Source organism: Limanda limanda, chromosome 2 (genome assembly GCF_963576545.1).
Source record: "Limanda limanda chromosome 2, fLimLim1.1, whole genome shotgun sequence".
In the NCBI taxonomy this organism is placed as follows: domain Eukaryota; kingdom Metazoa; phylum Chordata; class Actinopteri; order Pleuronectiformes; family Pleuronectidae; genus Limanda; species Limanda limanda.
Window position 1 is genome coordinate 22,846,027 of NC_083637.1, and position 27,142 is coordinate 22,873,168.

The 27,142-nt window shown below is 41.7% G+C and overlaps 3 protein-coding genes across 3 annotated transcripts; all 3 read left to right on the top strand.

Moving 5' to 3' along the window:
- Positions 1 to 3,164: 3,164 nt before the first annotated feature.
- metrnlb (meteorin like, glial cell differentiation regulator b) lies at positions 3,165 to 8,228 on the top strand. Its single transcript, XM_061088953.1, has 5 exons — positions 3,165 to 3,606; positions 4,544 to 4,727; positions 4,824 to 5,049; positions 6,715 to 6,774; positions 7,377 to 8,228. The coding sequence occupies exons 1-5, from the start codon at positions 3,509 to 3,511 to the stop codon at positions 7,691 to 7,693; spliced, it is 885 nt and encodes a 294-aa protein (XP_060944936.1). The 5' UTR covers positions 3,165 to 3,508; the 3' UTR covers positions 7,694 to 8,228.
- A 3,805-nt stretch (positions 8,229 to 12,033) lies between these two features.
- On the top strand, positions 12,034 to 16,054 carry LOC133016246 (serine/threonine-protein kinase pim-1-like). Its single transcript, XM_061083493.1, has 7 exons — positions 12,034 to 12,041; positions 14,539 to 14,602; positions 14,720 to 14,824; positions 14,865 to 15,083; positions 15,407 to 15,587; positions 15,697 to 15,867; positions 15,963 to 16,054. Exons 1-7 carry the CDS (start codon positions 12,034 to 12,036, stop codon positions 16,052 to 16,054), a joined length of 840 nt encoding a protein of 279 aa, XP_060939476.1.
- Positions 16,055 to 17,893: 1,839 nt separating this feature from the next.
- On the top strand, positions 17,894 to 24,163 carry tekt4 (tektin 4). The gene is made up of 8 exons (XM_061067292.1): positions 17,894 to 17,908; positions 20,048 to 20,569; positions 20,869 to 20,939; positions 21,040 to 21,183; positions 22,150 to 22,236; positions 23,486 to 23,621; positions 23,698 to 23,852; positions 23,950 to 24,163. Exons 2-8 carry the CDS (start codon positions 20,048 to 20,050, stop codon positions 24,161 to 24,163), a joined length of 1,329 nt encoding a protein of 442 aa, XP_060923275.1. The 5' UTR covers positions 17,894 to 17,908.
- The last annotated feature ends 2,979 nt before the right edge of the window (positions 24,164 to 27,142 follow it).

Below are 27,142 nucleotides of genomic sequence, written 5' to 3' on the forward strand. Positions count from 1 at the left end.
TGTGGCCGCTCATATTCAAAGTGTTTGCAGACACGGAGCTTAAAGGTGCTTTGGATATATGTCCACACAATGGGCTCCATATATTTTCACAAGTAATGAATGAAAGTGAGATGTTTAGGTAAGACCACACTCAGTCTAATGCATCCTGTGTGTTTAAGCCACTCTGCCCTCATGATGAAGCACTTGGTGGGTGATCAGAGTGAGCTCTAATGGAGAATCTATGGAGGAGACTCAGAAAGAGAGTAAACAGAGCTTTACTCTGTGTTTACACTCCGTCTCTCTGCAGACATCAGACCTGATAACACACACACGTATAAAATGAATGACCCTGACCCTGGAGCTTGCCTGCCCTCGCTGGTCAAATAAACCTGCACGCGTGTTGAAAAAATGCACACACACATACACACACAGCTGCACGCTCTCTGGCAGTGCAGCTGATAAAGAAGAGTGATACGAGTCGGGTGTGTTTGTGTGAATGGAGCTCACAGAGGTCAGACACTGAAGGCACCTGGAACGTTAACACATTCCTTCGTTTCAACATCTCTGTGTTTCTCCAAGTGAGACGTGTTGGTGTCTCTCACTGAAATGGAGATACTGGCAACAGGCTGGGGCTACTCTGTTAAAGGTATCCTCATAATTCCATACAGGCAGTGCAGCGCTCTACCCTTGAGCAAGGCACTCAACCTCCAAACACATCCAGAGCAGCTGCTCAGTCTCCCACCGATGAATAAATAAAGGTTTTCAAAAAGAGAAAGGAGCGTGCTGCACGGCAGTAATGAGGAAATGGAGGTCAGGGAGGTTGAAACGAGAGATAGAGGTATGTGAGCGGCTTCGTGAGGTAATGTGCAGACAGATGCAGAGTTCCTCGTGTCAGGCCGCTTGAGAAGAGCCAGGTTAACGGCCGGGGGATGAGGGGAGCAGGTCAGACTCTACTGCTCTGTAAATACTTCATATGGTGAAAGAGCGCATGAGGTCAAATGGCACATCAGCAGCTCCAGCTTCCTCTGCGACCTCCGGATCTTTGGCCCCCTGTTGTGCTTGTGGTGAAATCGAATCCATTTCGATCTATTTATATCTATTTCACTGAGCTCAGAATGACCGTCAGTCCAAATCCAGTTCTTTTATTATATTCGAAGTGGTACCGTTTTATTATACGACCCTTTTTTTAAAGTAATGACTATTTTAATGGTCAATAAGTCAAATGATAATGCTTCATAGATACTGATTTTCATTCTATTTGGTAATTAGGCCTTTACACAGGTTGTTCATCTATTAAGAAGTGTGTTATAAGGTGTGTGTGAATGAATTTTGGTCCAGATTGTTTGGACCTCTTCTCTTGAAGGTCAAGAATAGCACCCAGTAGAACGCATACCCACACCAAGGCCCAACAGACTGGAATTCAATCAAGCTACCACATTTCCCACATTCAAAGATATCAGTTTGCTAAAAACTAAACATGTTGAAGAAAGTGATAAAAAAAATTCCAGTTCTCAGGTCTAGATCCCCATCTAAATATAACAGGCTCTTTATTGACTCATACCTCACTGTTCCACCAAATATTCTGACAAATCCATCCAGTAGTTTTTGTGTGTGTGTGTGTGTGTGAGAGTGAGGGGCGGTGTGTGTGTGGGGGCTGTGTAAGATAGTGTGTGTTTTGGTATTTCTCTCGAAATGCGTTACATTGCTCGGGCTGTGCAGGGGAATGTGACGAGTCAGTAACATGCTTTCAGTTCCGACTGTTTTCTCACGGGAAAACTGCCTGAGAACCAAACGCGCAGTTTAGAGCACATGTGTGACTATGTCAGGGGGCTTTCCTTCTCCAGAGAGAGAGAGAGAGAGGGAAAGAGAGAGAGAGAGAGAGAGAGGCTGATGTGGAAACAAACTGAACGATATAGATAAAGTCAGGCTTAAATCCTTATTTATCCAATCAAGAAACCTATATGATTAACAGTGTTTAAGAGCAGAGAATTGACTGTGGTGATGTTAGAGCTGCAGAAGTCACAGGATGCTGCTGCTGCTCCAGAGCTGCATGCTGCTTTGATTTACACTGCCATAATATGATCCATGTGTTTATGAAGCCAGGAGGCACACACACACACACACACACACACACACACACACACACACACACACACACACACACACACACACACACACACACACAGGCTTGTACGGTTTCACTCTGGCATGGGGAGGAAACTCTCCAGTATTAGTTGCTGACAGGCTGAATAGAATAGAAATTATTTGGTTTGCTGACAGACTCACATTTGGTATTTGTTGACCAACTTGCACAAATTAGATTTATCATTTATTTTTCTTTCTTTCGTTCTGTTCAGATATAACTACTTTTATTTGACAGAATAAACAATGCAGAAAAGATCTTAATTTGTCTTCATATTTTACACTGAGTAAATTGGTCTTATTTGTGTTTCATTTATAATAAAGTATGTGGTTAATCTGTAAAATCTTAAACCTTTATTCTATTTCTTTGTCACAGAGTTTGATATATCAATGCTGATTTTTTAAAATATTTATATCTGCAGGTATATTGGTATCTGAAATGTTTTACTCCATTACATTTGTATCAGCTCCCCAAAACCAATCTCTGTCAGGATGAAGCTCTTTTTCATTGTGTTCAATTGCTGTGTTATGCAGTTGTTATTAATCTGTGTCATGTGCCACTAAATCCAACTCTACTGCTGGATTTCAAACTGTTTTCCCAAACTTTTTTATTACATTAGCATCATAATATTTTGAAGAGAAAGGGTTGTCAAACGTAATTCCATTCATAATGAGTCTGAGAAAAATGCTCTCTTGAAGATAAACAAGAAGTAGCCTACACAGCTTTTGTGGAAAATCTAAATTCACGTCTTGTAAGCTTTTATGTCATTATTGATTTTGCCTCAAAACTGTAGTAGACTGTATTTACTCATTAGACCCTCATCACTGGCGGCGGTCAGCTCCATGTCACTCACTTTAACGTGTGTTATTAGAGTTGGGTGGTGTTCTTAAGGTTGAATAGAGAAGTGGAGGACTCTCCCCTCTTCTCCTCTCTCTCCCTCTCTCTCGGGGGAGTGTGTGGGAGGGGCTTGGAGCGAGCACTCGCGTGTCACTCAGGCGCAGTCAGCTGCTGGCACGCGCCCCTGGTGACGCGCAGTGTTACGCACGCAGGGAAACTTTTTCTGTATAGTCTCTGTTGGGCTGCTGCGCGCGCACACCTCCACTTTTTGGACTTGTGTTTAGTCGAAGTGTTTTCGGGGCTCGGACACTCACACTTCGCCTGAATCCGCCATGTAGCCTGGACGCGCGCTGGACGCACGGAACTCCGGGGAGGAGAGCACTGTTCCACGGGATCGGGTTGCGCTCCTGGAGCCGCAGAGCGCACGGCTGGTCCCATCTGGTTCGGCTGGTCCCATCTGGTTCGGCTGGTCCCATCTGGTTCGGTTGGTCTGGGCTCGGCTTGGTGTGCGGGACCCAGGTGACCGCCCGGGCACCGACTGGCTGCAGCATGCTCCGGCCGGGGGCTGCGCACTGGATCGCGGCTGTGCTGCTCATCTGTCGGGCGGTGGCACAGTACTCCAGTGACCAGTGCAGCTGGAGAGGAAGGTGAGGATGATGGAGCTGAACAAAGGACTTCACATCAGTCTCAGTTTAGGAGGTGACGATCGGATCAGTCGATCACAAACTGATACTAGTAGGCAGGCCTGGAGACATGTATTATTCTCTCCAAGGACTAAATATATCAAGGGAATAGGAGGGTCATGAGAGGGTGATTGTAGTTATTTTGTCCATCAGACTGAATTCCGATGCTTAAGAGATGAATTAGAGGCACGAGACTTTAATTAATACATTCAGATTAAATGTAATTGTCTGCAAGGTCAGTGAAATAACTGGTTGTTACCATATTGGCAGCACTGAGATGAAGGATGTTTTGTTCTAGCTTGTGGTGACAACTCAGAAAGGTTTTGCTGTCAAATCTCAGTGATCAATGTCATTTTTGTGATTTTTTTTATTTTTTCCACAATCGCTCTTCTCAGAAAGTAAAATGACATTATACAAAAACTAATCATGGACCAGACAGGTGCCTTCATCTGACTTTGAGACACTGTGATTTTAGTGCCACAACTGAAATGTACTGATAACTGGAATGTCTCTGCTCCACTTCCTATCTTAATTAAACACGGCCATATGGCGTCTTTGATCACTCCTCAAAGCCATAAAAACTGAAGGTCTGTACTTCGCACCCTGTGTTGTAAAGTTTACCCACCTCACACCTCTTCCACTTTATAGCCCAGTCACCTCATGGTGCTGAGGAAGCTGAATGCACGTCAGACAGGAGACCACATCAGTCCAACCTGAAAGATTTGATTTTAGATAGTTGCCCGTTAACACAAAGTCACTCCTTTTATGTTTCCTGCCATGTAGTTAAAGCATGTTTCAATCTCTGCATTTCATTAAGAGGATTCAGACATTTGATCTTATTCTGAATTCCGGTGAAGTGTTGACCAGCCTGTATTGAGATGTTGTGCCTTCTCATCTGTAGTGGTTTGAGCCATGAGTCCCATCGCAGAGATGTGGAGCAGGTCTACCTTCGCTGCTCTCAGGGGTCTCTGGAGTGGCTCTACCCCATCGGTGCCATCATTGTCAACCTGCGGCCAAACACTGACTCCTCAGCGGCGCACGTGGCAGGTCTCCATGTGTGCATCAAGCCCCAGACTTACTCCCAGGTAGAGTGCCACATTTGTTTTCACGACTCACAATAGAGGCCGGAGTTCCTGGACTTTTTTGTTAGTTTTTCTGAACATGACTTCTCCTGGTTTCAGGGCTCTCATATGTACGTGGAGCGTGCCGGAGATCTGAGGCTGCTGGTGGCCGAGGACAACCAGGCTGAGAGCACAGTGCACTGTTTCAGCCTGGCAGAGGGGGCTCTCTTTGTGGAAGCCATCCCACAGAGCGACATCAGCCGAAGGATCACAGCCTTCCAGTATGAGCTGGTGCCTGGTCAGGGGCCTGGGGCTCAGATGTATCCATTCCTGCACCCGGGCTTAGGTAAGTGCATGTGTGCGCACATATTTATTTCTTAAGCTGGTTTTCCTCTAGGACAAAAGGAGTTTTCCTATTAGAGCCTGATTGGTATAATAGCTGGCTGATTTTTTGTCCTATCAGCCCTTATGTTTGCCATTATGCACCAATAAGTACACTTTTTTTACTTTTATTTTCAGAAAAGATGTGCATTTATTTTTACATTTTACATACAAAATAGGTTTATTTTTTTCCTTATATATATATATATATTCTGTTCTATATATTAAGTTGTATTTGTGTTTTCTTTTTGTTAATAGTTTTTATAAAGTTTATGATTAAACTGTAAAATATCAAGCATCAATTAAATGTATTTGTCATAAGAGTTTGATAACGACTTCTAAGGAATCATTGCCAATTTAATAAATATATATATATATACATGGCCAAGATATTGTTATCACTAATCTTTTACTGCCTAATATATCGGTATGTGCATCAGCCATATGTCCATATCAGTCAGGCTCTAGCTATTTGTATTCAGCCCGTGTGTTATGCAGTTGGCATAACACAACTCTACTGCTGTTTTCACAAACTTTAGATAACATCAGCATCATATTACTGTTATGAAAAAGGTCAGTGCTTGAAGTATTCTCTAATTTGGAGTTTTGAGTGGGTTAGCTGTCAAACTTTATTCCTTTTATAATGACACATAGAAAAATTCTATCTGGAAGATAAACAATAAGTAGCCTGCACGGGTTTTGTGAAGAGCAACATTTTAAATTGCATCAATATGTTAAGTTTTAAATTGAGTTTTAAATACAAGTTCCTGCTTGTGCCATTATCATCTGCTGAGGGTAGATGGTAACAATGCTGCATAACATTGAAACAGAGCTAAATATTCACTGCGATCATTTAACTGTCTCGTAAGCTTCAGGTCTTTTTGTCGTTGACCTTCTCCCTGTCAGTTGTTTTGTAAATTATATGTAATTAGTAGGTAATTGTCTTAAATGTTCTTGTACCTGACACAGTTCTCTGACATTAAGTGAACATGACAGACCAGCGTGAAGGAGAAAAAGCTTTTTGTGTGCGACAGGCCACATTATTGTTTCTTCATCTCACCTACGTGCCGCCCTTCTCCGACACTCTCTCCTCCCCCTCTTCCTCACTCCCACACTCCCTCGTCTCTGCCAGTCTTATGAAAACAAGCAGGCCAATCAAAAGGTCTTGTTAGGGTCAGGCACAGGGGTCAGCCAATCCCCTCTCAGCTGTCAATCAAGAACAGATCCCTGCTAAAAGAGGGGAAATCTTGTAAAGCCCACCCGTACTAGTAAAGTGGAAGGGAGGGAGGATGGGTGGAGAGGAAGGCGGGACCGCTTTCCTGTAACGAGACAGAGAAAAGCCTGTGTGTGGGTGTGCGTGTGTGTATGTGTGTGTGTTTGTCTGTCTGTCTAGGTGCTTTATAGCTGTTTTTATAGCTGACAGGGTCAAAGGTTAATTTTCTGATTTGATGTCTCACAAACGCCCGCAACACAGAGAGACAGGAAGCAGGCCGATGGTGAAACATACATTAAGATAACACAAGAGCTAACAAGGAGAGACAAGGATCGCAGAAATAAAAAGTTTTGTGTGTAAAGTTATTCAAAATAGAGTCTTTTACTTAATCTTCTTCTGTATGTTTTTCCATTTTAGTTACCTGTAAGCCCTGTTCGGATGAAGAGCTCCTCATGGCTGTTTGTACCAGCGACTTTGGTAAATACACACAAACTCACAGCAATATATAGTTTTGGGAAATAATTATATTTTCTTTATCACATTAAGTTACATGATAAGATCAAAGTGAGATCCCAAAAGTCAAGCAAAAAGCTTCTCGATTGCCACCTGGTGGTTGGCTGCAGTAAATGTCATTAACCCTGCCTCCTCCATGTTAGTGGACTGAACCAAATGAAAGAAATGTTAAGTTTCTGCCATTTTGGGTTGTTCTCATCACAACAATATACATTCAGGTGTTCCTTTTCCTGTTAAGTTTGGTTTCAGTAAGTTATTTTATGCTTCAAAACATCATGATTGACAGTTGAGACTGACTCACGATTGGTCTGTACAGGTGACATGAAGCTATCACCAGCAACTGGTTAGCTTAGCACAACGGCTGGAAATGATATATATAAAAAACTAGATGGAACACATAATATCTTGCTCGTCTAATTACTTTTTGATTAAACATTTTAAAGAGAAATATTGTGATGATTAATCAGTAATCAATTTATTATTGCTTTAATTCAGTTTAACATTAGCTAAACGTTATTTATTGATTTAATCATATATCTTTGTCTCTCCTGTTCCCGTCTCTGTAGCTGGAAGTGGCTTCTTTCGAGGGATGGCGTCAGGTTCTGACGAACACTCCTCTGTCGTGGTGACCCTGAACCGGCTGTTTCGTCAGAAGAGCAGGGTGTTTGTTTGGGGCGGAGCCAAGGGGCGGAGCTGGGGCGGGCGTGTCAATGTCCCCTCACAGTGCGGTGTGCGTCCTGGAGGAGATGAGTACCTTTTGACTGGCTCTGTCCATTTCGGGAACGCCTGGCTTGGCTGTGCACCTCGCTACAAGGACTTCCGGGAGCTTTACGTCAGAGCACAGAAAGCCGGAACAAACCCATGTCAAATAGACATAGACTGAGAGGATGGATGGAAGTTCTGGAGGATGGAGCGACATTAAGTTTGAGACTGACAGAGAGACGAACAGGGAGGAAAGCCCCATCCCTTAAGGCTTACTTTTGCCTTCAGCAGAAAGGACACTATGAACATTTTTGCTGCCTGAACTGAAATGTCCCCATTGGACTCGACTTGTATTGTCTGTCTGTCTGTCTGTCTGTCTGTGTGTGTGTGTGTGTGTGTGTGTGTGTGTGTGTGTGTGTGTGTGTGTGTTTGTGATGTGAAATGTGTGATGTGTGTGCGTGCATGAGTGAGACTGAGAGTAAATGGATGATGAGCTTAAATTAAATTTGTGCCAAACTGCTTGAAATATTCATTCTCATGACGATAACGCTTGTGTGATCATTCTTGAAATGAAAGTTTGCTTTGTAAAAAGCTTTCTGTAAAATTTAGGAGTCTTCTGACGGAAGTGTACAGTATGCAGCTCTGTGAGTCTTTACGTACCAAGTTTGTGTGTGTGTGTGTTTTGCTATTAAAGTCTTATATTTACAGAAAACAAACGACAGTCATTCGGTTTGATTAACATATAAATTATTTATTCATATCAACACCCTGTCTGTTTGTGAACATGCCATGTGAAGTGTATGTGCAGACATAAAAACTCTGCATCATATTTCATTAACAAACGTGTGTCACATTCTCTTTATGGCTCACGGAGGCTCAGTGAGTTTCGGGGGCAAAGAAATGAAAGCAGCTGCCAAGTGAAGTTAGTCATGGGACCAAAAGTGATTAGCTTTTATGTTGACGTACGTAGGTCCAAACAAAGAGATATTATGCACCTAACTGCTTGAAAGAAAAAAACCATTATGAGTGTTCAGTGACCATTCACTGGCAGGAGAGCATCAGTGCGTCAGTGATGGCGTCGCTGCCCCTGTGGAGCTTTGACAAGCCTCTGTTCTCTCTGGCATTCTCCTTCCCTGTGTGTGTGTGTGTGTGTGTTTTGTTTGAGAATTCATGGCCGAGTGAAGAACAGAAGCAATTTAATTTCCCCTTGAGGCCCAGATCTGCGCAGTAGTGATCAGAGGATACAGCCGTGGTATTGGGGTAATGCCAATACTCATCCCTGACCAATCATGAGTCAGTCACAGCTGTCATGATGTTTCACCCTGTTTTTATAGCATCAAAAAACCAACTACTACCGCAAAATGCATCGTGAACTTTACCCATAATGCCATGTGAATTGCTGTAACTAACTGTTAATATGTTTTTTTGTATGTTACTGTGTAATTCGTGGTTTAAATCTAAATTTAAAGCAAAGGTTAACTCAGTAGAGTGCATACAATCAACCAGTCAATCAAATTAAATCTTTATAGCCCAGGTCATAATTTGCGTTACAGGCCTTAATACAATAGATGTATTGAGATCAGATACTGCACATTATACTGTGTAAGAAGTTTTCTTGTTAAGATGATAAACACAGGAAAAAATCCATTCTTTTCACTTTCATCCATGTCTCCTCCACTAACATGGAGGAGGTGAGATTTATAAACTATACTGCAGCCAGCCACAAGGTGGCCATTGAGATGCTTTGGCTTCACTTATGTGGTGTCGTCCATCTTTATCTTGAGTCTCTGGTCTAAACAGACAACTTTAACAAGAAGGTTCAGGCCATACCTTGTATCCTCTGTGTGGGAGTTTTAGCCTGAAAATGTAAAGCTCCTTTCACATGGATGGTTGAGACTGTTTGGGTTTGATGGGTGGAGAGCTGAAAGAACAGGCGGATGTGTGAATAACCTTAGAGGGGTGAATGTGCACCTCTCCCTCCGCCTGCCATCAGGCAGTCGTGTGCGCGTGATGCTTTCCCTCTTTCCTCAGGAAGAACAAGAATGGAAGGAATGTCCCCTCCCACACACACACACACACACACACACACACACACACACACACACACACACAAACACACACACACACACACTCACACACACACACACACCTCCCTCTGTAGAGAGAAACCTTGTGTGCTGTCTTACATAGCGAGATCTCTCATCCCTTACTACATACATTTTATTTCTGTCTCATGTCTGGAGCACATGGAGAGAGAAGTTTACACAACGTGGCCCCAAACACACCATCAAGCACTTTTAAACACTTTAACAGACACTCATACTATTTATTACTGCACGCCCAAAAAATCTGGAGGTTCTCACAAGTGATAGATTTAAAAAAGAATGGTCAGTGTTGAAGCAGCAGAGCCTTTGATGTTGTGATGTTTAGACCATGAGCCAAACACCAAAATACTTCACTTCCCATGATGCAAATCCTGTATTTCTGTATTTCTCTGTGGGTTAAAAAACTGCATCTCTCCAAATGATTACCTCGAGTTTTCTAAAGAGTTTGCAAAGCTGTAGCACTTCATTTGTTGATGTAAATGTTGTCACATGCAAAAAAGATCCTGAATATACAGCAAGTATACATATGACTGAGTAGAGACGAGAGGGAGAGGTAGAGGGAGACATTAACACATAGCTCGAAGGTTTAAGACATTTAAGAGATGACAGGGTCACCTATATATAACTGCATCTTCCTTCCCTGTATTCACTAAGGACTGTATGTGTGTGTGTGTGTGTTTGACTCGGGTTTGAGACGCCCACAGCACACGCTCCCTGCACACTGCTGACATGCAAACAGACCGCACCGCAAAACCCAGCCTGCTCAAAGAAACACTGAACATCCCCCTGGCAACCCACACTGGCAACAGCCCAGCTCGCCTTGGCATCCTCTCTAATTCGGGACACACTTATCCCTGTGCACAGGGGTCAACCTTTCAGTGTGAGAGTGGGTGAGATATGGAAACAGTTTGTGCTGCAGTATGCGACAGGCGCAGCTGAGCGGTCAGCTGGAGTCGAGGGAATGGCTGAGCTCAGGGGAAAAAACACACACAGGCATGCCTTCACCCATATATACCACCACTGGCATTTTATAATGCAGTGGTTAGGGTGGGGTCAGTAGTTTTTCAATGGTGGCACAATACATGTATTTTAAGTTATAATGATGTCTTTTTTTTACATGGGATATATTAAATCTACTCTCTTCATGGAGACTAATGCTCAGGTATACTTAAATTCAGGACCTCTAATGTTATTTGGTTAAAATTCGCTCCCGTTACTGAGATATAATAACAAATTAAAATTAGAATCGCATCTGCTCTATATCAAAAATGTATGACAGGCAAACGTTTTACTAAATAAATAAAAGACAAGTGAGAACTAGAGTTATTTGAAATTTGTTAAGAGTTATTAAAAATTAGATTAATTTGTTTTGAAAGGAAAGACGTGGAAGCACTAAGATCTCCACACAAAACACACCAGACACTAATTTATGAGAATAGCAATGAAAAAATATATATTAGCTAAATATGATATTCAATGTGCTTTCTCTGTGCACATTTACTTAATGCAAATTTCCTTTTAAAGGTAAACCAATTCACAACTTAAACATACCAATGCAGCCAAAATCATAGGTATTAATGCTGATTGTTGAAATGTCCCTACAATGTAATTAAATGTATCCTCTGAAATGTTTCAGGGACCTGTTCTTGTTGCTGCTTTAAGATTATTTAGTTGAGTTCCTTTTTCTTGATTGGTATCAGTTTCAATTCTTTACAACTTGAGGTTCACTTGAAGTTTACACAAATCACCTTGTGAGCTAACTTGAGCGACGGTAGCAGTATGAATGTAGCGCTTAGCTTTGTTCAGCTTCTAGGCTGCGATCCCACTGACAGCAGTGAGCAGCTGAACAGCTCATTAATTAACATCACTGACAGTATATAATGCTATCACAACATCCTGACTAGTTTTGAATTCCTGAGATGAACTAGAATGCATAATTTGTGCTAATCAGCTACATCGAGTAGCTAACTCACCTGGAAGATCCCCGTCCGTCATTCCATGGAACACAGTAGTGTCTCATCCGATGATGACTCTCTCATACTTGTCAAAAGTTTAGAAGTTCTTCCCTCTGGCCTCACTGTCAGCGCCAGTCCCACTTCAACGCTATTGTACTCTATCGGCCTGATCTACTGAGATCCCAAATAAAGAGTGCTACATTGCGTGGCATTACAGGCGTTTTGCGGGTAATCTACTAAAAATAATTGAGTCAATGATAACAGGTGCAGACATGGTATAGAGGCAATAGTATTTAAATGAGTGTTGTGCGTGTGTTACAGGTTTCCGCCATGGATCATTACGGAGCAGAGTGACCACAAGCGCAGATGCCATGGAATTGGAGGTGTTAGTGGAAGAGGCAAATAAACATGTTGAGCTACAGCAAATAAATATTAATGTTAAAAAAAAACGTTAACGTGATATGGGAGAGTATCTGCGAGAAAGTAAATGCTGTGGGTTAAACAAAAAGAACAACCGATGAAATTAATAGAAGATGGCAGGACATAAGAAGAAGAACGAAAGATGAAAAAAAAAGCTCATAATAAAATCTAGGCAAATAGAACAGGTGTGGAGGTGGAAGAGATGCCTCTGACCAAGTAGCAGATGCAGTTCACTTTCTGAAAAAAACTGTTCTCTCCGTCTTCTTCCTGCCGTCTCCTCCTCACCACAATAGCTTCAGCCATCTGTACGCAACACTGTGCCGATTAGCAACTACCCTCCACAATTACCGGAATTATTTCTAGGCTTTGTAAATCACATTGTGTGTGCTAATTGGATAGGCGGTGGACTAGTGGCAGAAACTTGGACTATGGGCAGAAAAGGTCTCTTGTTCGTCTCTGGTTCGACTCCATGGAGAAACAACAAAAAAAAAAAGATGAACCTGGATTGATCTGTCCAAAAATCCAAGAGGATTCTCCCTACCCGGTTAAATTTCCCTCCTTGCATGAGTGTGCTTGTGCATGTCTGTGCATGTGTTTGGGACAAATAAATGTAAAAATTTAAGTAATTGCATCTAGTTCTTCCAATATTTTGCGCACTCGGGTAGAAACGCCCGATAATGCATATTCATTAAGGCAAACATACTAAATGGACACTGCATGACATACTGCAATCCTCAGTGTGCACTGTTAGTAGATCAGCTTGCATGTCTTTTGCGGGTGAAATCAAGTTTGCACACGTTTTTACCATAGACTGTTTTTTACACAGGCAAACCTTTAGCATTTTAGGCCCTATGTGAAGTGGTTGAAATTGATATCACAGCTAAATTCCAATCTGGTTCATTATATATGTCCAGAATAAACTGGATGGGAGGCAGACGGCTCCAAAAATAGAAAATGTATCAGTTTCTCATATATGTTACAAAATACTGAAAGAAACAGCACCAATTGTGAATGAAAGCTACACAGTATCAAGGTTGGAGAAGGGCAATGTATGGGGTGCTGACAAGTCAAAACATGGTGTCGAATTTGAATGTCGGGGGTTGCGGACACTTCGAGAATGGAGGTATCCTATATTTTTTCTGTTTTATTATGACTGAAGCTTTGGTCACTGGTTACAGTACTTGTATTGGATTCTGCTGCAGCACTGTTTACCCTTGAGACTCCTACATTGTTTTGTGGACTCAAAAACTTCATCCAGCATTGGTGGGTAGATAATAAGCGCATTTTCATTCCAGTGTGAACCAACCTTTTAATGGATACTGTGACAGTCAATATCATGCCTGAAGGCAGCCCTATAAAACAGACATGTCATATTAGTTCACAAGGCTGTTAAACAAGGTAATCAAACATTTTCATAAAAGAGCTGCTACCGGTGTCCCTACATAATCTTCCCCCACACCCCGTGTCCAAATGTCATAGGTTTCTATGTAACTAGGAAGATAATACATAAATAAGAGGAAATATGTATAATGGAACTTACCCAAAAAATAATATTCAGACTCCTTAAGCTATTACAATTACAATTATTTTGATTTTCAATCATACGGGCACCCCCATTACATATTGTACTGAACAAATAGTTTGAGATTTGAACTTAAAACATTCAGGTTAACCCAGACCCATTCAAATAATGCACAAAGATGTTACATTATATCAAAGATTGCATCTTCTAAAGAACGTTAAAGACTCATGAGAGATGACATGAACTTTTTGATCAAGGGTCTAACCACCCATTGATCAAAGGCAAATACATAGACATGTTGGTTGTCACAGGCAATCAGGCAAACATACAAGAAGACTTCAAGTGACAATGCTCAGAATCAGAATGACCTGGGGTGGTTGGTGTATCAGACATAAAAACAACTATAAATATATAAGTAGGAAACAATACATAAAAGTAGAAAACTATATACATAAGTAGAAAATATATTATTATCAAGAAAGTTATTAGGCAAGATGAGTCGTCTCTTCGAAATGGTCCTCAGAACCCGTAAAAGTGAGTAAATTCAGGCAAAAACCTGCTTTCACCAATGTTATTGATCAGATAAAACGGCCGTTGTTTCAGTTTGTAGCTCAATCCCGACAAACTGATGATAGCGACTTTCTCATGTGCAGATGAACCCTCTGAGGAGGTTGAAAGGGTGAGAGGAACGAAAAGGAAAGACAGAGATGATGAGGGAAAACCAGAAAAGAGGAAGACACGACCTGTCGTTGACTCGAATGAACCCGACTCAGCAGAGGCTGGTGTCAGTCGAATAAGCAGGAATAGAAACATCTCTGCTGATAGCGGGGAAGACGAAGAGAATCAGACGTCGGTTGTTGAGATGAAGACCCCGGATGCCTCAGAAGACAACCCAAGAGGTGCGTAGGAATTGATTAATAGATTAATGAGTCATATTAAGTCTGGTGTATTTAATGCTGCTCTCAACTGTAGTTTAACCAAATATTTCTGTAGTTGACCTTGAGGCCAAATACTTGGTGATCAGTCAGCTTGGTGGAGGAGGCTGTGGATCAGTGTTTGCTGGCTTCCGCAAAGCAGATCTGTTTCCAGTAAGTAATACACATACACACACAGACACACTTACACACAAAAAAATACACACACAGACACCTACACACACAATAGGGCCATAAAGTGATAACCAAACTTGTGTTGTTGTCTTGTAGGTGGCGATCAAGCACATACCGCAGGCAAATCTTTTCTGCAAACACGTGGTAAGTGGCCAACACCGACTACTCCACTGTGGCTTTCACCTCACTCACTGTCTGAATGTGTTATGGATGAACTGTTGCTTTTGTTGTGACTCTTCAGTCCCTGAATGGAAAGAGGTTCCCTACAGAGGTGGCCATAATGCTGAAACTAACGGCAGAGAAAAATGACTTTGTGGGGACGTCAGCACCAGTATCATTACTGGACTGGTATGACCTGGGCCATGAGTTGATAGTGGTGATGGAGAGACCTGTCCCTGCCATTGACCTATCCACATATATATTGCTCAAAAAAGGCTCTCTACAGGAGTCTAATGCCAAGGTAAGCTGCTGGAGGATCGTATTCACTGTTCATGAGCTGGTCAACAGGTTGATCTGTGTAACTCCCTTTTTCTCTCTCATATTGAGACAACTTCTACCATTGTTGCCTGTCACACGACTGAACTGCAGTTAACACTCCTGCTATTTAAAATAGTGTCACCTTTTCAGTGTCAAGTATATAATACACAGTGTAAACATGCAGCCACACCCAGGACCAAGACCCTATAGTTGTTTCAAGATCACATTCGCGGAAGCTCCAGGTTATGGAATCAGTTCTCTAGAGCCATGAAAAATGTCAAACTGCTGTCTGTCTCTGTCTCGCAGACCATAATGAAGCAGCTGGTGGTCGCAGCCATTGGGCTGGAGCAGAACGGAGTCTTTCACCGGGACATCAAACCCGAAAATATCCTGATTGAGACTGGCCGACGTATCCCACGGGTTCGCCTCATTGATTTTGGGCTGAGCTGCCTCGTGAAGAAAGGCTCATATTACACTGTATTCTATGGTAAGATGCCTGGTTTCTACTCTGATTACTAACCTGTTACTTTAACATGAACACAAAGCTTTTCCTCCTCATAATCCTCACCGTCTCACATCATGACTGTGTATTCCAGGCACTGAAAGGTACGCCACTCCAGAGTTTTGCAGCTCTTCTGTCTACAGGGCTGGTCCAAGCACAGTGTGGCAGCTTGGCGCAGTTCTGTATGAGATGCTCCACAATCAGGGATTCATCACCAAACGCTTCCTCAGAAAACAACTGAAAATCAGCGGCGGACTCTGCCAAAGTAAGAAATCTACACTGGTACACAAACCTGTCAGCAAACACCGATCACACACTGCAACGGTCATCCTCATATTTCCTCTCTCTTTTTCACTCTAGACCTCAAGGATTTCCTCCAGCTGTGTTTGGAGGAGGACCCTAAAATGCGTCCCACCCTGAGAGAGCTGCAGCTTCACCAGTGGCTGAAATAAACACCACCTCCTAACTCTGTCCCCATCACCATCCCCAGCCACAACCCCTCACCGTCTACCCCTAACCCTGCCTCCAGAGATATCCTCATATTCAATCAAAAACAGCCACCTGATTGTGCTGCAGCTTCATTGACAAAAAAAGAGGAGACAGAATTTAATATTAAATTGTAAATGGACTGTATTTATGTAGCGTTTTTCTAGTTATCGTATATTCTGAGCAGCCAAGAGGTGTCGATGATAGTCTTGATGACCACTCAAAGCCCTCTACAGTTTGCCATTCACCCCTTTTTTCTAAGAGGGGCAATTCGGGGTCTAGCATCTTGCCCAAGGACACTTCGGCATGCAGATGGGGAAGACTGGGATTTTTGTGCCGCTCTACCCCTCACAGAACAACACCACTACCACTTTAAAATACTTTAAAGTAGTGTCACCTTTTCAGTGTCAAGTATATAAGACGCAGTGGGAACATGCAGCCACACCCAGGACCAAGACTTTACAGTTGTTTCAAGATCACATTCGTGGAAGCTCCAGGTTATGGAAACCGTTCCCTAGAGTCACAGCTGGTGGACGCAGCCATTGGGCTGGAGCAGAACGGAGTCTTTCACCGGGACATAAAACCTGAAAATATCCTGATTGAGACTGGCCAAAGTGTCCCAAGGGTTCGCCTCATTGATTTTGGGCTGAGCTGTCTCGTGAAGAAAGGCTCATATTACACTGTATTCTATGGTAGGATGCCTGGTTTCTACTCTGATTTTCTTCTCTGTGACTTTTACATGAAAACAAAGCTTCTCCTCCTCATCATCCTCACTGTCTCATAATCATGTCTGTATATTCCAGGCACAGAAAGGTACGCCCCTCCAGAGTTTTGCAGCTCTTCTGTCTACAGGGCTGGTCCAAGCACAGTCCTGTATGAGATGCTCCACAATCAGGGATTCATCACCAAACGCTTCCTCAGAAAAAAACTGAAAATAAGCATAACCTGTGCAAAAGTAAGAAAACCACACATGTACAAAAACCTGTCAGCAAACACCCATCACACACTGCAATGGTCATCTTCATATTTTCATCTCTCTTTTTCACTCTAGACCTCAAGGATTTCCTCCAGCTGTGTCTGGAGGAGGACCCTAAGCTGCGTCCCACCCTGAGAAAGCTGCAGCTTCACCTGTGGCTGAAATAAACACCACCTCCTAACCCTGTCCCCATCACCATCCCTGGCCATAACCCCTCACCGTCTACCCCTAACCCTGCCTCCAGAGATATCCTCATGTTCAATAAAAAACAGCCACCTGATTGTGGTGAAGCTTCATTGACAAAACAAGAGGAGACAGAATTTAATAGTAAATGGTAAATGGACTGTATTTATATCCGGGTTTTCTAGTCTTGATGACCACTCAAAGCACTTTACAGTTTGCCATTCACCCATTCACACTTTTCATACAGTGCATGTGTTACCAGCCCTTTTTTTCAATAAGGGGCAATTCGGGATTTAGCATCTTGCCCAAGGACACCTCGGCATGCAGATGGGGAAGACTGGGATTTTTGTGCCGCTCTACACCTCATAGTACAACACCACTACCACTTTAAAAATACTTTAACCACTGATGCTAGAATTCAAAGAGTACAAAACCGTATGTTGAGTATTCATATTCTTTAAACTGCCTGGGGCTGAGTATGTTTAATGTTTTATTTTATTTTTTCATTGAGGTACATTGAGGTGTTCTTTGATCTTTTTGTTTTTCATTTACTAATAAGCATGATAGTGAGATTCCTTTTAAGTTTTATTAATCGTATCTTAAAATAATTTGCAGATAGTGGCTTGTTGAGTACATTTGTATTTTTCTTTTACAAATCTTGATTGGTCTTTTTTGAAAATTAACCAAGTACGCACCCTCAAATATTGTGCTCAACAATTCTGAGGTGTACTTTTCTTGAGTATTTCCATTTTGTGCTTCAGATATTTATCCATTTTACTATATTATATTACTTTTATTTATTCAAAAAGGGCAATGTACATTACAAACAAGGAGACAGAGAACAAACAACCGACAAATGGACAAGAAAGTTACATAAATATTCTATTATAAATGTATTTCATAGCTTCAGTTAGGCCACTGCTAACTTTGCCAATTCAGAATTTGAAAACACATACAAGACAAAATATGATGCATTGTTATAAAAGTCAATATAATCAGTAGCATGTGATTATATCATTAAATAAAAGCCAATTTTCCCCTGCTACTTAGTCTATGGGGTTTTTATATTGTGTTTTATTTACATTGTATATATTGGTTTATTTTTGTTGTGCACTGGTTGCTGGTTGTACATCAAATTGCCCTTGAAGGATAATAACTATGTTCTTTTATGGACAACTTTAGTTAATCATAAACTGCACAAACCAAGAAAGAGCAGCAAAGGAACCCAGCAGTCAGCAGGAGGCAGTCTCAGGACATCACATGGGAGGAAGCAATTAAATGTGTCCGACACTGTGATTCTTGTAAGGCGTCAGAAGCCAAGGCTGGAAACTACTGGGTGATTCTCTAACAATAGGTTTTTAAAGCATGTTAAATCATCCAGTATCTAAAATCCCAAAATATAAAAGTAACTTTTAAGTAAGGCTGTCAAATGTAGTAAAGTAGAAAATACAATGGTTTACTCTTAAATGTGTATCAAAAACAGCATAGAATGACACAGACACACACACAAACAATAATTTGTCCATCTTCTTCCTGTGCTTAGTTTCTCATAAATATGAACAGGTAATCCAATCCTTAATGGTAATCCCCACTCTTCCCCATCTGCATGCCGAAGTGTCCTAAGAAAGATACTGAACCCCTGAAATTGGCAGGACTTCAACCACCTATTAATTGCACAATATCTTGGACTATGTCAATTTTTAAAATTTAAAATTTAAAATTTAAAATTTAAAATTTAAAATTTAAAATTTAAAATTTAAAATTTAAAATTTAAAATTTAAAATTTAAAATTTAAATTAATCCTGCGCAGTCCACTTCTGCACAGGAGGTAACTTAAAATGAATTAATTAATTAAATTAAAAAAAATAACAGAAAATAAATGAAAAGTACATTTTCACCACTTTCTAATTTTCTGCAAATTTTGGTAAGAATTTGAGCATGTTAAAGCCCTCAAAAAGCCAATTAATTAACCTGAAAAATAATAATAATAATCCTTACAATTTTAATAGGGCCTCACTCACTCGGGCCCTAAATAGCATTTTTCATCCTGATATTTCTTCAAATACATGCGTCAGTGAGATTATATGAAATCAATAACACCCACTGTTTGAAAAAGGAACTGAGATTTTTTAACATTTTCATACTTTGTTTACACATGTTGTAGGCGTAATGTTAACCCCTTATCTGTATACTCAAGATTTTACACTGTTGTTATAGTGTGAAGAATCAGGTCACACTTCCATATAAGCAGCATCAGTATTTTCAGCTGGAGTTTTGAGCCATGCACATTGCATTGTGATCAGTATAGTATGTAAGGTAAAGCAGCTTTCAAAGCTTTTGATCGTGTCAATTATAGTGACTTAGTTGCTCAGTGAGAAGAGGGGTACAATAGTACATTGTCAGATCCTTGCGAAATGGAATACCCATCGGACAATGTAAGCAAAATGGAGAAATAGTGTTTCAGCCTCATTTGCTGCAATGGTGTCAGACAAGTAATTGAGATGGAGTGATGGAGTGAAGGCATCTCTGTTCAGATTCTCTATAATGCCTACCTGTGGTCAATCTCCAATCTCCACTGTATATTGTGTTGCACTTGTTTAATGGCTGTAATTTGATCTGCATCCGCTCATTTGATCTCTGGTCACCTGAGCCAAGGATCCTACCAACATGTGTAACCAGGCAACAGGAAACAAACACAGGTACAGTTTGCTGCAGCATCACTGAGGCCTCTCAGTCTTTTATGATCAACTGATCAGTTTGAAAGGTTTTCTCCCAATAGGTTCATTTAGCCGTCAGAGACATGAGCTCTGAGCTTTTAGTGTCACGGCCTCACTGTGACAGCAGGGCTGTGGCTGTGGGGCTCCCGGGGAAGGAGCCTCCTATGAGGGGCTCGCAGCCGTCCTCAGGCTCCACCACAGCTGGCTACCGCTCTGCGAAATACACCCCGGGCGAGTGGTTCTCCAACTACCACAACATCCTGCAACAGGCCGGCACCGACCGCCTCCAGGCCCGCAGCGTCCAGCGAGAGTCCAGGAGTCTGCACCAGGACACCGAGTCGGCCACTCTGTACACCCAGGCCGAGGGGACGCGTCTGCTGGGGGAGAGACTCCAAGACCTCCACCACTGGAGGTCAGAGCTGCAGCGGCACATCGAGCAGCTGCAGGCCGACAATCAGTCCCTGGTGGCGGTGAAGACGCAGCTGGAGAAGGCGCTGGACGCCACCGAGACTCCGTACGTCATCTCCACCGATAACCTGACCTGCAGGACGAGGAGACTGGGACCAGACCTGGTCAAAGACTCAGTGGAGGAGCAGCTGTTAAAGGTGCTCAAACTGTTAAATACTTTGAGTTATGGAAATAAAATAATTTCAATCAAATGATAACAATTAAAACTAAATTAAATTATTATTAATAATAAAAGAATATTCAGAAAGAATATTCAGCATATAAATTAATACTGAACATAATTATCAATCATTAGATGCAGCCCTGAACAATTATAATTCTTACAGTTATGTGTATGGGAGAGAAGTGTGTATACTGTATTGAGTGTAACAGTAAAATGACGCCAGCAGAGGGCAGAGTGTGACACTAACCAGAAGCATGGCTGTGTTTTTTGTAGGAAGTGGACCTGATCAGGAGCGTCCAGGCTCTTCTGAAGAGAACCACAGCTCAGGTTGTGACTCAGATCAAGTGAGTCTCCCGTCCTGGAGTCAAACTGCCTCACATGCACAGCAATTATGAAAGGTCCCATTTATTTAGATGTGTGTGTGTGTTTGTGTGTCTGTATCAGGAGGAACAGAGAGGCCAAGCAGACCTTAGAGTTGGACTGGTCTGATAAGTATGAGGCCTACAACTTGGACGACCACTGTGGAAGATACAGTAACATGAGTGCAGATACAAAGCACCACCCCAGCTCAGCCACCGTGCAGGACCAGTGAGTGTGTTTGTGTGTGTGTGTGTGTGTGTGTGTGTGTGTGTGTGTGTGTGTGTGTGTGTGTGTGTGTGTGTGTGTGTGTGTGTGTGTGTGTACCACAACAAGATAGACAGTGAAAAAAAGATCTGTTGAATATGTCACGTACCTAAATATTCACCTGTACCTCTTTCAAAGTAAAATCATTTAAGCGTTGTGTTGCCTGAATCCATTTCTTTGTTTGAACAGGGATTCGATTATTTGATTATTGACCAAATGCTTCTTAAAGGGATAGTTCAAGCAAAATTCACTAATTATCTACTCACCACTATGTTGGGTGTTTGAGTCCAAAAAACACTTTGGGAGTTTCAGGGGTAAACAGATTTGCAGCCAAATCCAATCCAATTTTAAGGACTGGGGAACCCTTCTTTAAACGTAAACAACAACATCTGGTCTGGTGGTCCCGAGGCCATTTACACCATATTTTAGGGCTAAATGTCCGCTATGATCCACACACAAATGCCCCTCCGTATAATACTGAGTAGATGATGAGTGAATTAAACATTTTGAGGGAACTTTCCCTTCTTCTGTCAAAACAAAGAGTAGATTAGATGTGATATGACATATCAAAGTTATATAATGTCTGGCAATCTTCAAAGGCAAACCCTATGTAACACACTATGTTGTGTGTCTGCCACACAACCAGTGTGAACAAAAACACGTGAGACACAGCAGATCAGCGACAGCCTTCACATGCTGCAAACACACCCGGTGCGGCGCAGGCAGTTCGAGGTTTAGTTGAAGTCCAGAAAGTCTATCATATCTCATTTTTTTCTTCGGGGTTTAGGCCTCCCTGGACCTTTCAGCCTTTGGCACCCAAAGTCCCTTTAAATGCTTCTAAATGCATGAAGTGATATTACCCCTGCAAATGAAAAACTGTGCTGATAACCCTTGTGAATAATGTCCACACTAACCTCTGGTCTTCTGCAGGGTGTGTAACCATGCAGCGTGGTCTAAGTTCACACAGGACAACCTGAGCACAGCCTTGCAGGAGGAGCAGGCCTCGAGCAGCCTCAGGTCAGAGAGCAGAGTGTGTGTTCGGACTGTTGTTGAGCCTCCACACGGACTCAGAGTGACACTGTGGCACATTCATGAATCTTTCCAGGAGCTGTTTTTACAGTGGATAGAAATAGTCCGCACACCCCTGTTAAAATGCCAAGTTGTTGTGATGTAAATATTAAAATGTTTTAGGGGGTAAAAATAAAAACCTCAAAATAACTTAGTTGTACAAATATGCACACCCTTAAAATAATACTTTGTTGAAGCACCTTTTGAGTTCATGACAGCAATCAGTCTTGTTGGGTAGGAGTCCATCAACACATCTTTACTTGGCAATATTTGCCGATTCTTCTTTGCAAATCTGTCAGATTGCCTGGGTATCTCCTGTGCATGGTCCTCCTCATGCAGTTCAAACCCACAGATTTTCAATTGGATTCAGGTCTGGGCTCTGGCTGGGCCATTCCAAAACTTGAATCTTCTCCTAGTGAAGCCATTATTTTGCTGATTGGGAGTTATACTTTGAGTAGTTGTTGTGCTGAAAGATGAAAATCCTCCTCATCATCAGCTTTTTAGGTTTTTTGTCAAAATTGGGCCATTTCCTCGGGCGTGGCCTGGCTGCTGACCCAGTGCCCACCGCTGCTGTATGTTTGTCCAAATCTTTGACCACTTGCTTGTTTTGGGCTACAATTGCAGGAATTTATTTCAATTTTATTTTTAATGTATTGCCCTCAGTCTTCTTCTTGTCTTTTCATCAATTTTGGAGAGACGTCCAGTTCTTGGTAATGTCCGAGGTTTTGTCCACTTGTTGATGACTGTCTTCACAGTGTTCCATGGTATATCCATCCTTCTCCTGACTGAGACCTTTCCACAATGCGATGCTTTATACTTTGTAAGCTCGTTGCAGACCGTGGCTTTTGCTGGAAGATGCGACTGAGTTCATGTCAGGACTCAAACTACTGAACTTTATTTAGGGTTAACCAATGTCACTTTAATTTATGGCAGGTGTGTGATTGGTTAATTCTGAACACATCCACACTCTCAATTATAAGAGGGACTGCACACTTATGAAACCACATTGTTATAGTTTTTAATTTTGTATCCCCTTAAAGATTTCAGTTGAAGATTTCATTCTATTGTACAGATGATGGGTCACATTAACGGTGGGACAAGTTTCGTGATGATTTATCTTGGTCATATTTGTTTACTTCACAACAACCTGGCCTTTTAACAGGGGTGTGACGTCTTATATCCCGTGTGTGCATCTCAGAAAGCTGGTGGAGCGAGTGCTGCTGGACACCACTGAGGACCTGAGGGTCCAGTGCTCCACTGTGGACCGAGCCTTCAGCCAGCGCTGTGTGGAGCTGAATGAGGCCAAGACCCAGCTGGAGAGGAAGCTCGCAGAGGTAGACACAGACACACAGAGCGATTGATTGGTGGATTGATGGATTATCTGTTGTATGATGGTGTGTGTCTGTGCAGGTCCTGGAGCAGATCGGGGCTCAAGAGAGGAACATCGTTGCTCTACAACAGGCCATCCACAACAAAGAGGCTCCGCTGAGAGTTGCTCAGTCCAGACTCTACGTCCGCTCCCTCAGACCCCACATGGAGCTCTGCAGGGACGAACCTCAGCTCAGGTACACACACGCACACACACATTTACACACCTACAAATCATACTGAATGTTTCTCCCTTTGTTTCTCTATCTCCTCATTCGCCGCCTGTGTCTGTAGTTTGGAGGGGGAGGCAAGGCAGATTGATGCCACTGTGGCGTCTCTGCACCAGCAGCTGAGCGAGGCCAGAGGCTCCCTGTCCCAGCTGGAGGAGTCTCGCATGGCCCTCGAGAAGGACGTGAACTGTAAGACCCACTCGCTGTTCATCGAGAGGGACAAGTGCATGACTCAGCGTAAACGATACCCAACGGTCTCCACACTGTCAGGATACTGAAGACGACGACCACTCAGTTTTAGCTGAAAATGTACAACATGTTTTTCTGTCGTGTTTTTTTGTTGTGCTTTGTTGTTAGCATCAACGTGATATTATTTGCTTTAAAAAAATGGAAATTTAATAGTATTGCACATATTTGATTATATTTTTGGTTTAGGGTTTCCCATTTTCAGAAATATCCTAAATAAAATTGCTCCATTACCTCATATGCATCCATCAGTGTAATGCAGAAAATAAAACTCACTATGTTATTCTATGGTTTTTTTATTCATTCACATTCACAAAAGTATCATATACATTGCTCATCAACAGTTAGTCATGAATGTAACAGTGTAAAAGTGATGAATATCCTCAGTGAGTTGGAGCGTTGCACCACAGTTGTACCAGAATATGTTGGTTCTCTGATTGTAGCAATAAAACAGGATCCTTTTGACCATAACTCTGTGACCCCAAAACATTAAGGTTGACCAGGCTCATGTGTCTCAGTTGATTCTCAGTGAGGCGTTTGGTATAAAGACTCAGTCGCAAAGAGCCTTTTCTTTCTTTATAGGTTTGAAATTATACAAATAAACAATACGTATACAAGCAAGTTTAGTTAGTGTATTTTGAGGATGAGTGATAACATATGTGTAATTAAGAAACTATAGGTCATGCATGTGCATCTATCAGCGAAACTGCTGTCGGTCAGTTGGTCCAATTGTCCATGACCTTGGTAAAAATGTCTGTCATTTGATAGGAATCATCTTATCAGGTAAAATCCTCAAACTCTAGAGGACCTGGGCAAGGGAGATATATATATACACATATATATAAATCATACTAAATTTTAATTTTCAATACACAATAGGAAATAGTTCCCCCCCCTCAATTTATTTTCTTTCATTTATATTTATGTTGTATATCCTTTTTAACATAATAATATCATAATGTATTTTATTATACATTGTGTTTTTTTGGGAGTAATCCACAGATCACTTGAGCTGTTTATTTTCAGTGTTGAGCAACATATTTGAAAATAGTCTTTATATAAAAGTTTGTAAATAAAGTTGTTTAAAAAAAGGGAGGGTCACGAGCACGAGCTGGGCTGGTGGCGGCTGGAGGTATCCGCTGATTGGTCCACACGGAGCCGACCTGCACCAGCGTCTTAATTACTTCTCTCATCGATAATACAACAACATGGGCTCCAAGTCGGTGAGTTCATATTTGATACTTTTACTTCAGTAAACTTTTGAATTCCAGACGCTATCTGTTCACAGAGAACTTTGACGTGTCTGTATTGGTCCCTGTACTGGTTCCTCCACTGAGGAGGTTGTGGGTTCACTGTCCGGCTGCACAGGACGGACACACACCTGGGACCGGGAGGCACATCAGAGGATTTCCACCATCGCATGGTGTTTGTTCTCAACACGTTTAAATAACAACGAACAATTCTTGAGAGTAACTTTGACAAGTTATGGCTTTAAGTAACAATTTTATTCTTTTAAGTTTAGATACAATACTTGCCAGTTGTTAACAATTTGCACATCTTAAATAGAAACACTTTTACCTGTGTATGATACGTTTGATTTTAGGTGACGTTTTACTCTCTTAAGTTTAGTTTTCTGATATATTACACACAAGTCGACAACCTTGTACATGGCCTCCATGATTTCTCCATTGCTCATTCTTACCCTCAATGCCCCGTATGTGTGTTTGAAGCTTCTCGATGTAAACGTTTCTAGATGTCTATCTATCTATCTACATTTTATATTTTGTCACATATCTATGTACAACATTTATAAGAGGTTAATTGAACACTTAGAACGTGGATAGTAATCAGCTACGTTTTAACAAAGTTAAACAAAAGTTACTTTGGAGAAAGAAAAAAAAACGTTTTACCTAATGTCACTGCACGTGATTGGCTGCTCTCTCTCTTAAAGGGGAACCCCACCAGGTGTGTGTGTGTGGGGGGGGGGGGGGGGGGGACTGGGACTGGCTGGAGCCTTTTGTGCCTCAGATTAATGTCCTCAGGTGATTTCAATTGAATCAGCATCAGCTTGCACGGAAGCCTCCAAGTCTGAAATATGAACCTAATCTGGAGTTAAAATGAAGTGAGTTTATCAAACCTCTGTGGCCTGTTAACGCTGTCACTTTGCATTTGATAATCAAGCATTTATTCAAACGTGGAGGGAAAAGTTTATATTCTAATTGTAATGACCTGTGAGATTTGGAAATATGCAGTCTAAGAGCGTGTCTCCTGATCCAGCAGAGGGCGAGCGGTGTGTGTGGCGATGCTCTTAGACAACCCAAGGGCCCAACTGGTGGTTGAGTTGCATTGTGGGTACTTAGGTACCACATTCAACCTATATAGGAACTTGTAGATTGATTAACACATGTTTTCTGGGTTTTCTGCATCGATTTAATCCTGTTTCTGTCTGTCCATGTTAATTTTACAATATTAAGTCTAAGAATGATGCTAAATCCATGGAGTGCTTGCTTAAATGCCAAAGACTGTTGAAAAAACCCTTTTTAACCCTTTCACTGTAATAGAGTGTGTGGTAGTTTTACTACAGAAAATGAACAAGTGTCCTGATTATGAGGATTTTCTGCTTTAGGTTCTTGTCCTCATCAAATACAGTGGTGTAAATCTGCTGTAGAAGTTATAGGTGGAATGTTTTCCTGAAAATGATACAAGGCAATGATCTATTATAGATCATAAACCAGTGAGAGTAAGTAAGTCAGAAAATTTAATCAGTTTTCAGCCCCTGAAAATCTGAAAAAAGCCTTTTCACATCCCAATAAACATGCTATATTTTACTTAACCTGGGCGATTAGGTTCATTAACTTTTGCTCATTTGTTACTTTACACTTGCCAGTTATACATGCTTTGAGTAAGTGGATTAAAACAGTGTCACAACAACCAATGATTTTATTCAAATGATCTGTCTTGTAAGTTGCAAAGGAACTGTCACTGTGTAATTGTTCCCACTTTGTTTTTCC

What these genes read in the sequence shown, in the direction of transcription:
- metrnlb (XM_061088953.1), top strand. Translation starts at nt 3,509, where the DNA reads ATGCTCCGGCCGGGGGCTGCGCACTGGATCGCGGCTGTGCTGCTCATC. An exon ending in CAGTGCAGCTGGAGAGGAAG is followed by an intron (nt 3,607 to 4,543) that starts GTGAGGATGATG and finishes TCTCATCTGTAG; the next exon opens with TGGTTTGAGCCATGAGTCCC. An exon ending in ATTCCTGCACCCGGGCTTAG is followed by an intron (nt 5,050 to 6,714) that starts GTAAGTGCATGT and finishes TTTCCATTTTAG; the next exon opens with TTACCTGTAAGCCCTGTTCG.
- LOC133016246 (XM_061083493.1), top strand. An exon ending in GCAAAGCAGATCTGTTTCCA is followed by an intron (nt 14,603 to 14,719) that starts GTAAGTAATACA and finishes GTTGTCTTGTAG; the next exon opens with GTGGCGATCAAGCACATACC. An exon ending in ATATTACACTGTATTCTATG is followed by an intron (nt 15,588 to 15,696) that starts GTAAGATGCCTG and finishes TGTGTATTCCAG; the next exon opens with GCACTGAAAGGTACGCCACT.
- tekt4 (XM_061067292.1), top strand. Translation starts at nt 20,048, where the DNA reads ATGAGCTCTGAGCTTTTAGTGTCACGGCCTCACTGTGACAGCAGGGCT. An exon ending in CAGGTTGTGACTCAGATCAA is followed by an intron (nt 20,940 to 21,039) that starts GTGAGTCTCCCG and finishes TGTCTGTATCAG; the next exon opens with GAGGAACAGAGAGGCCAAGC. An exon ending in AGGGACGAACCTCAGCTCAG is followed by an intron (nt 23,853 to 23,949) that starts GTACACACACGC and finishes CTGTGTCTGTAG; the next exon opens with TTTGGAGGGGGAGGCAAGGC.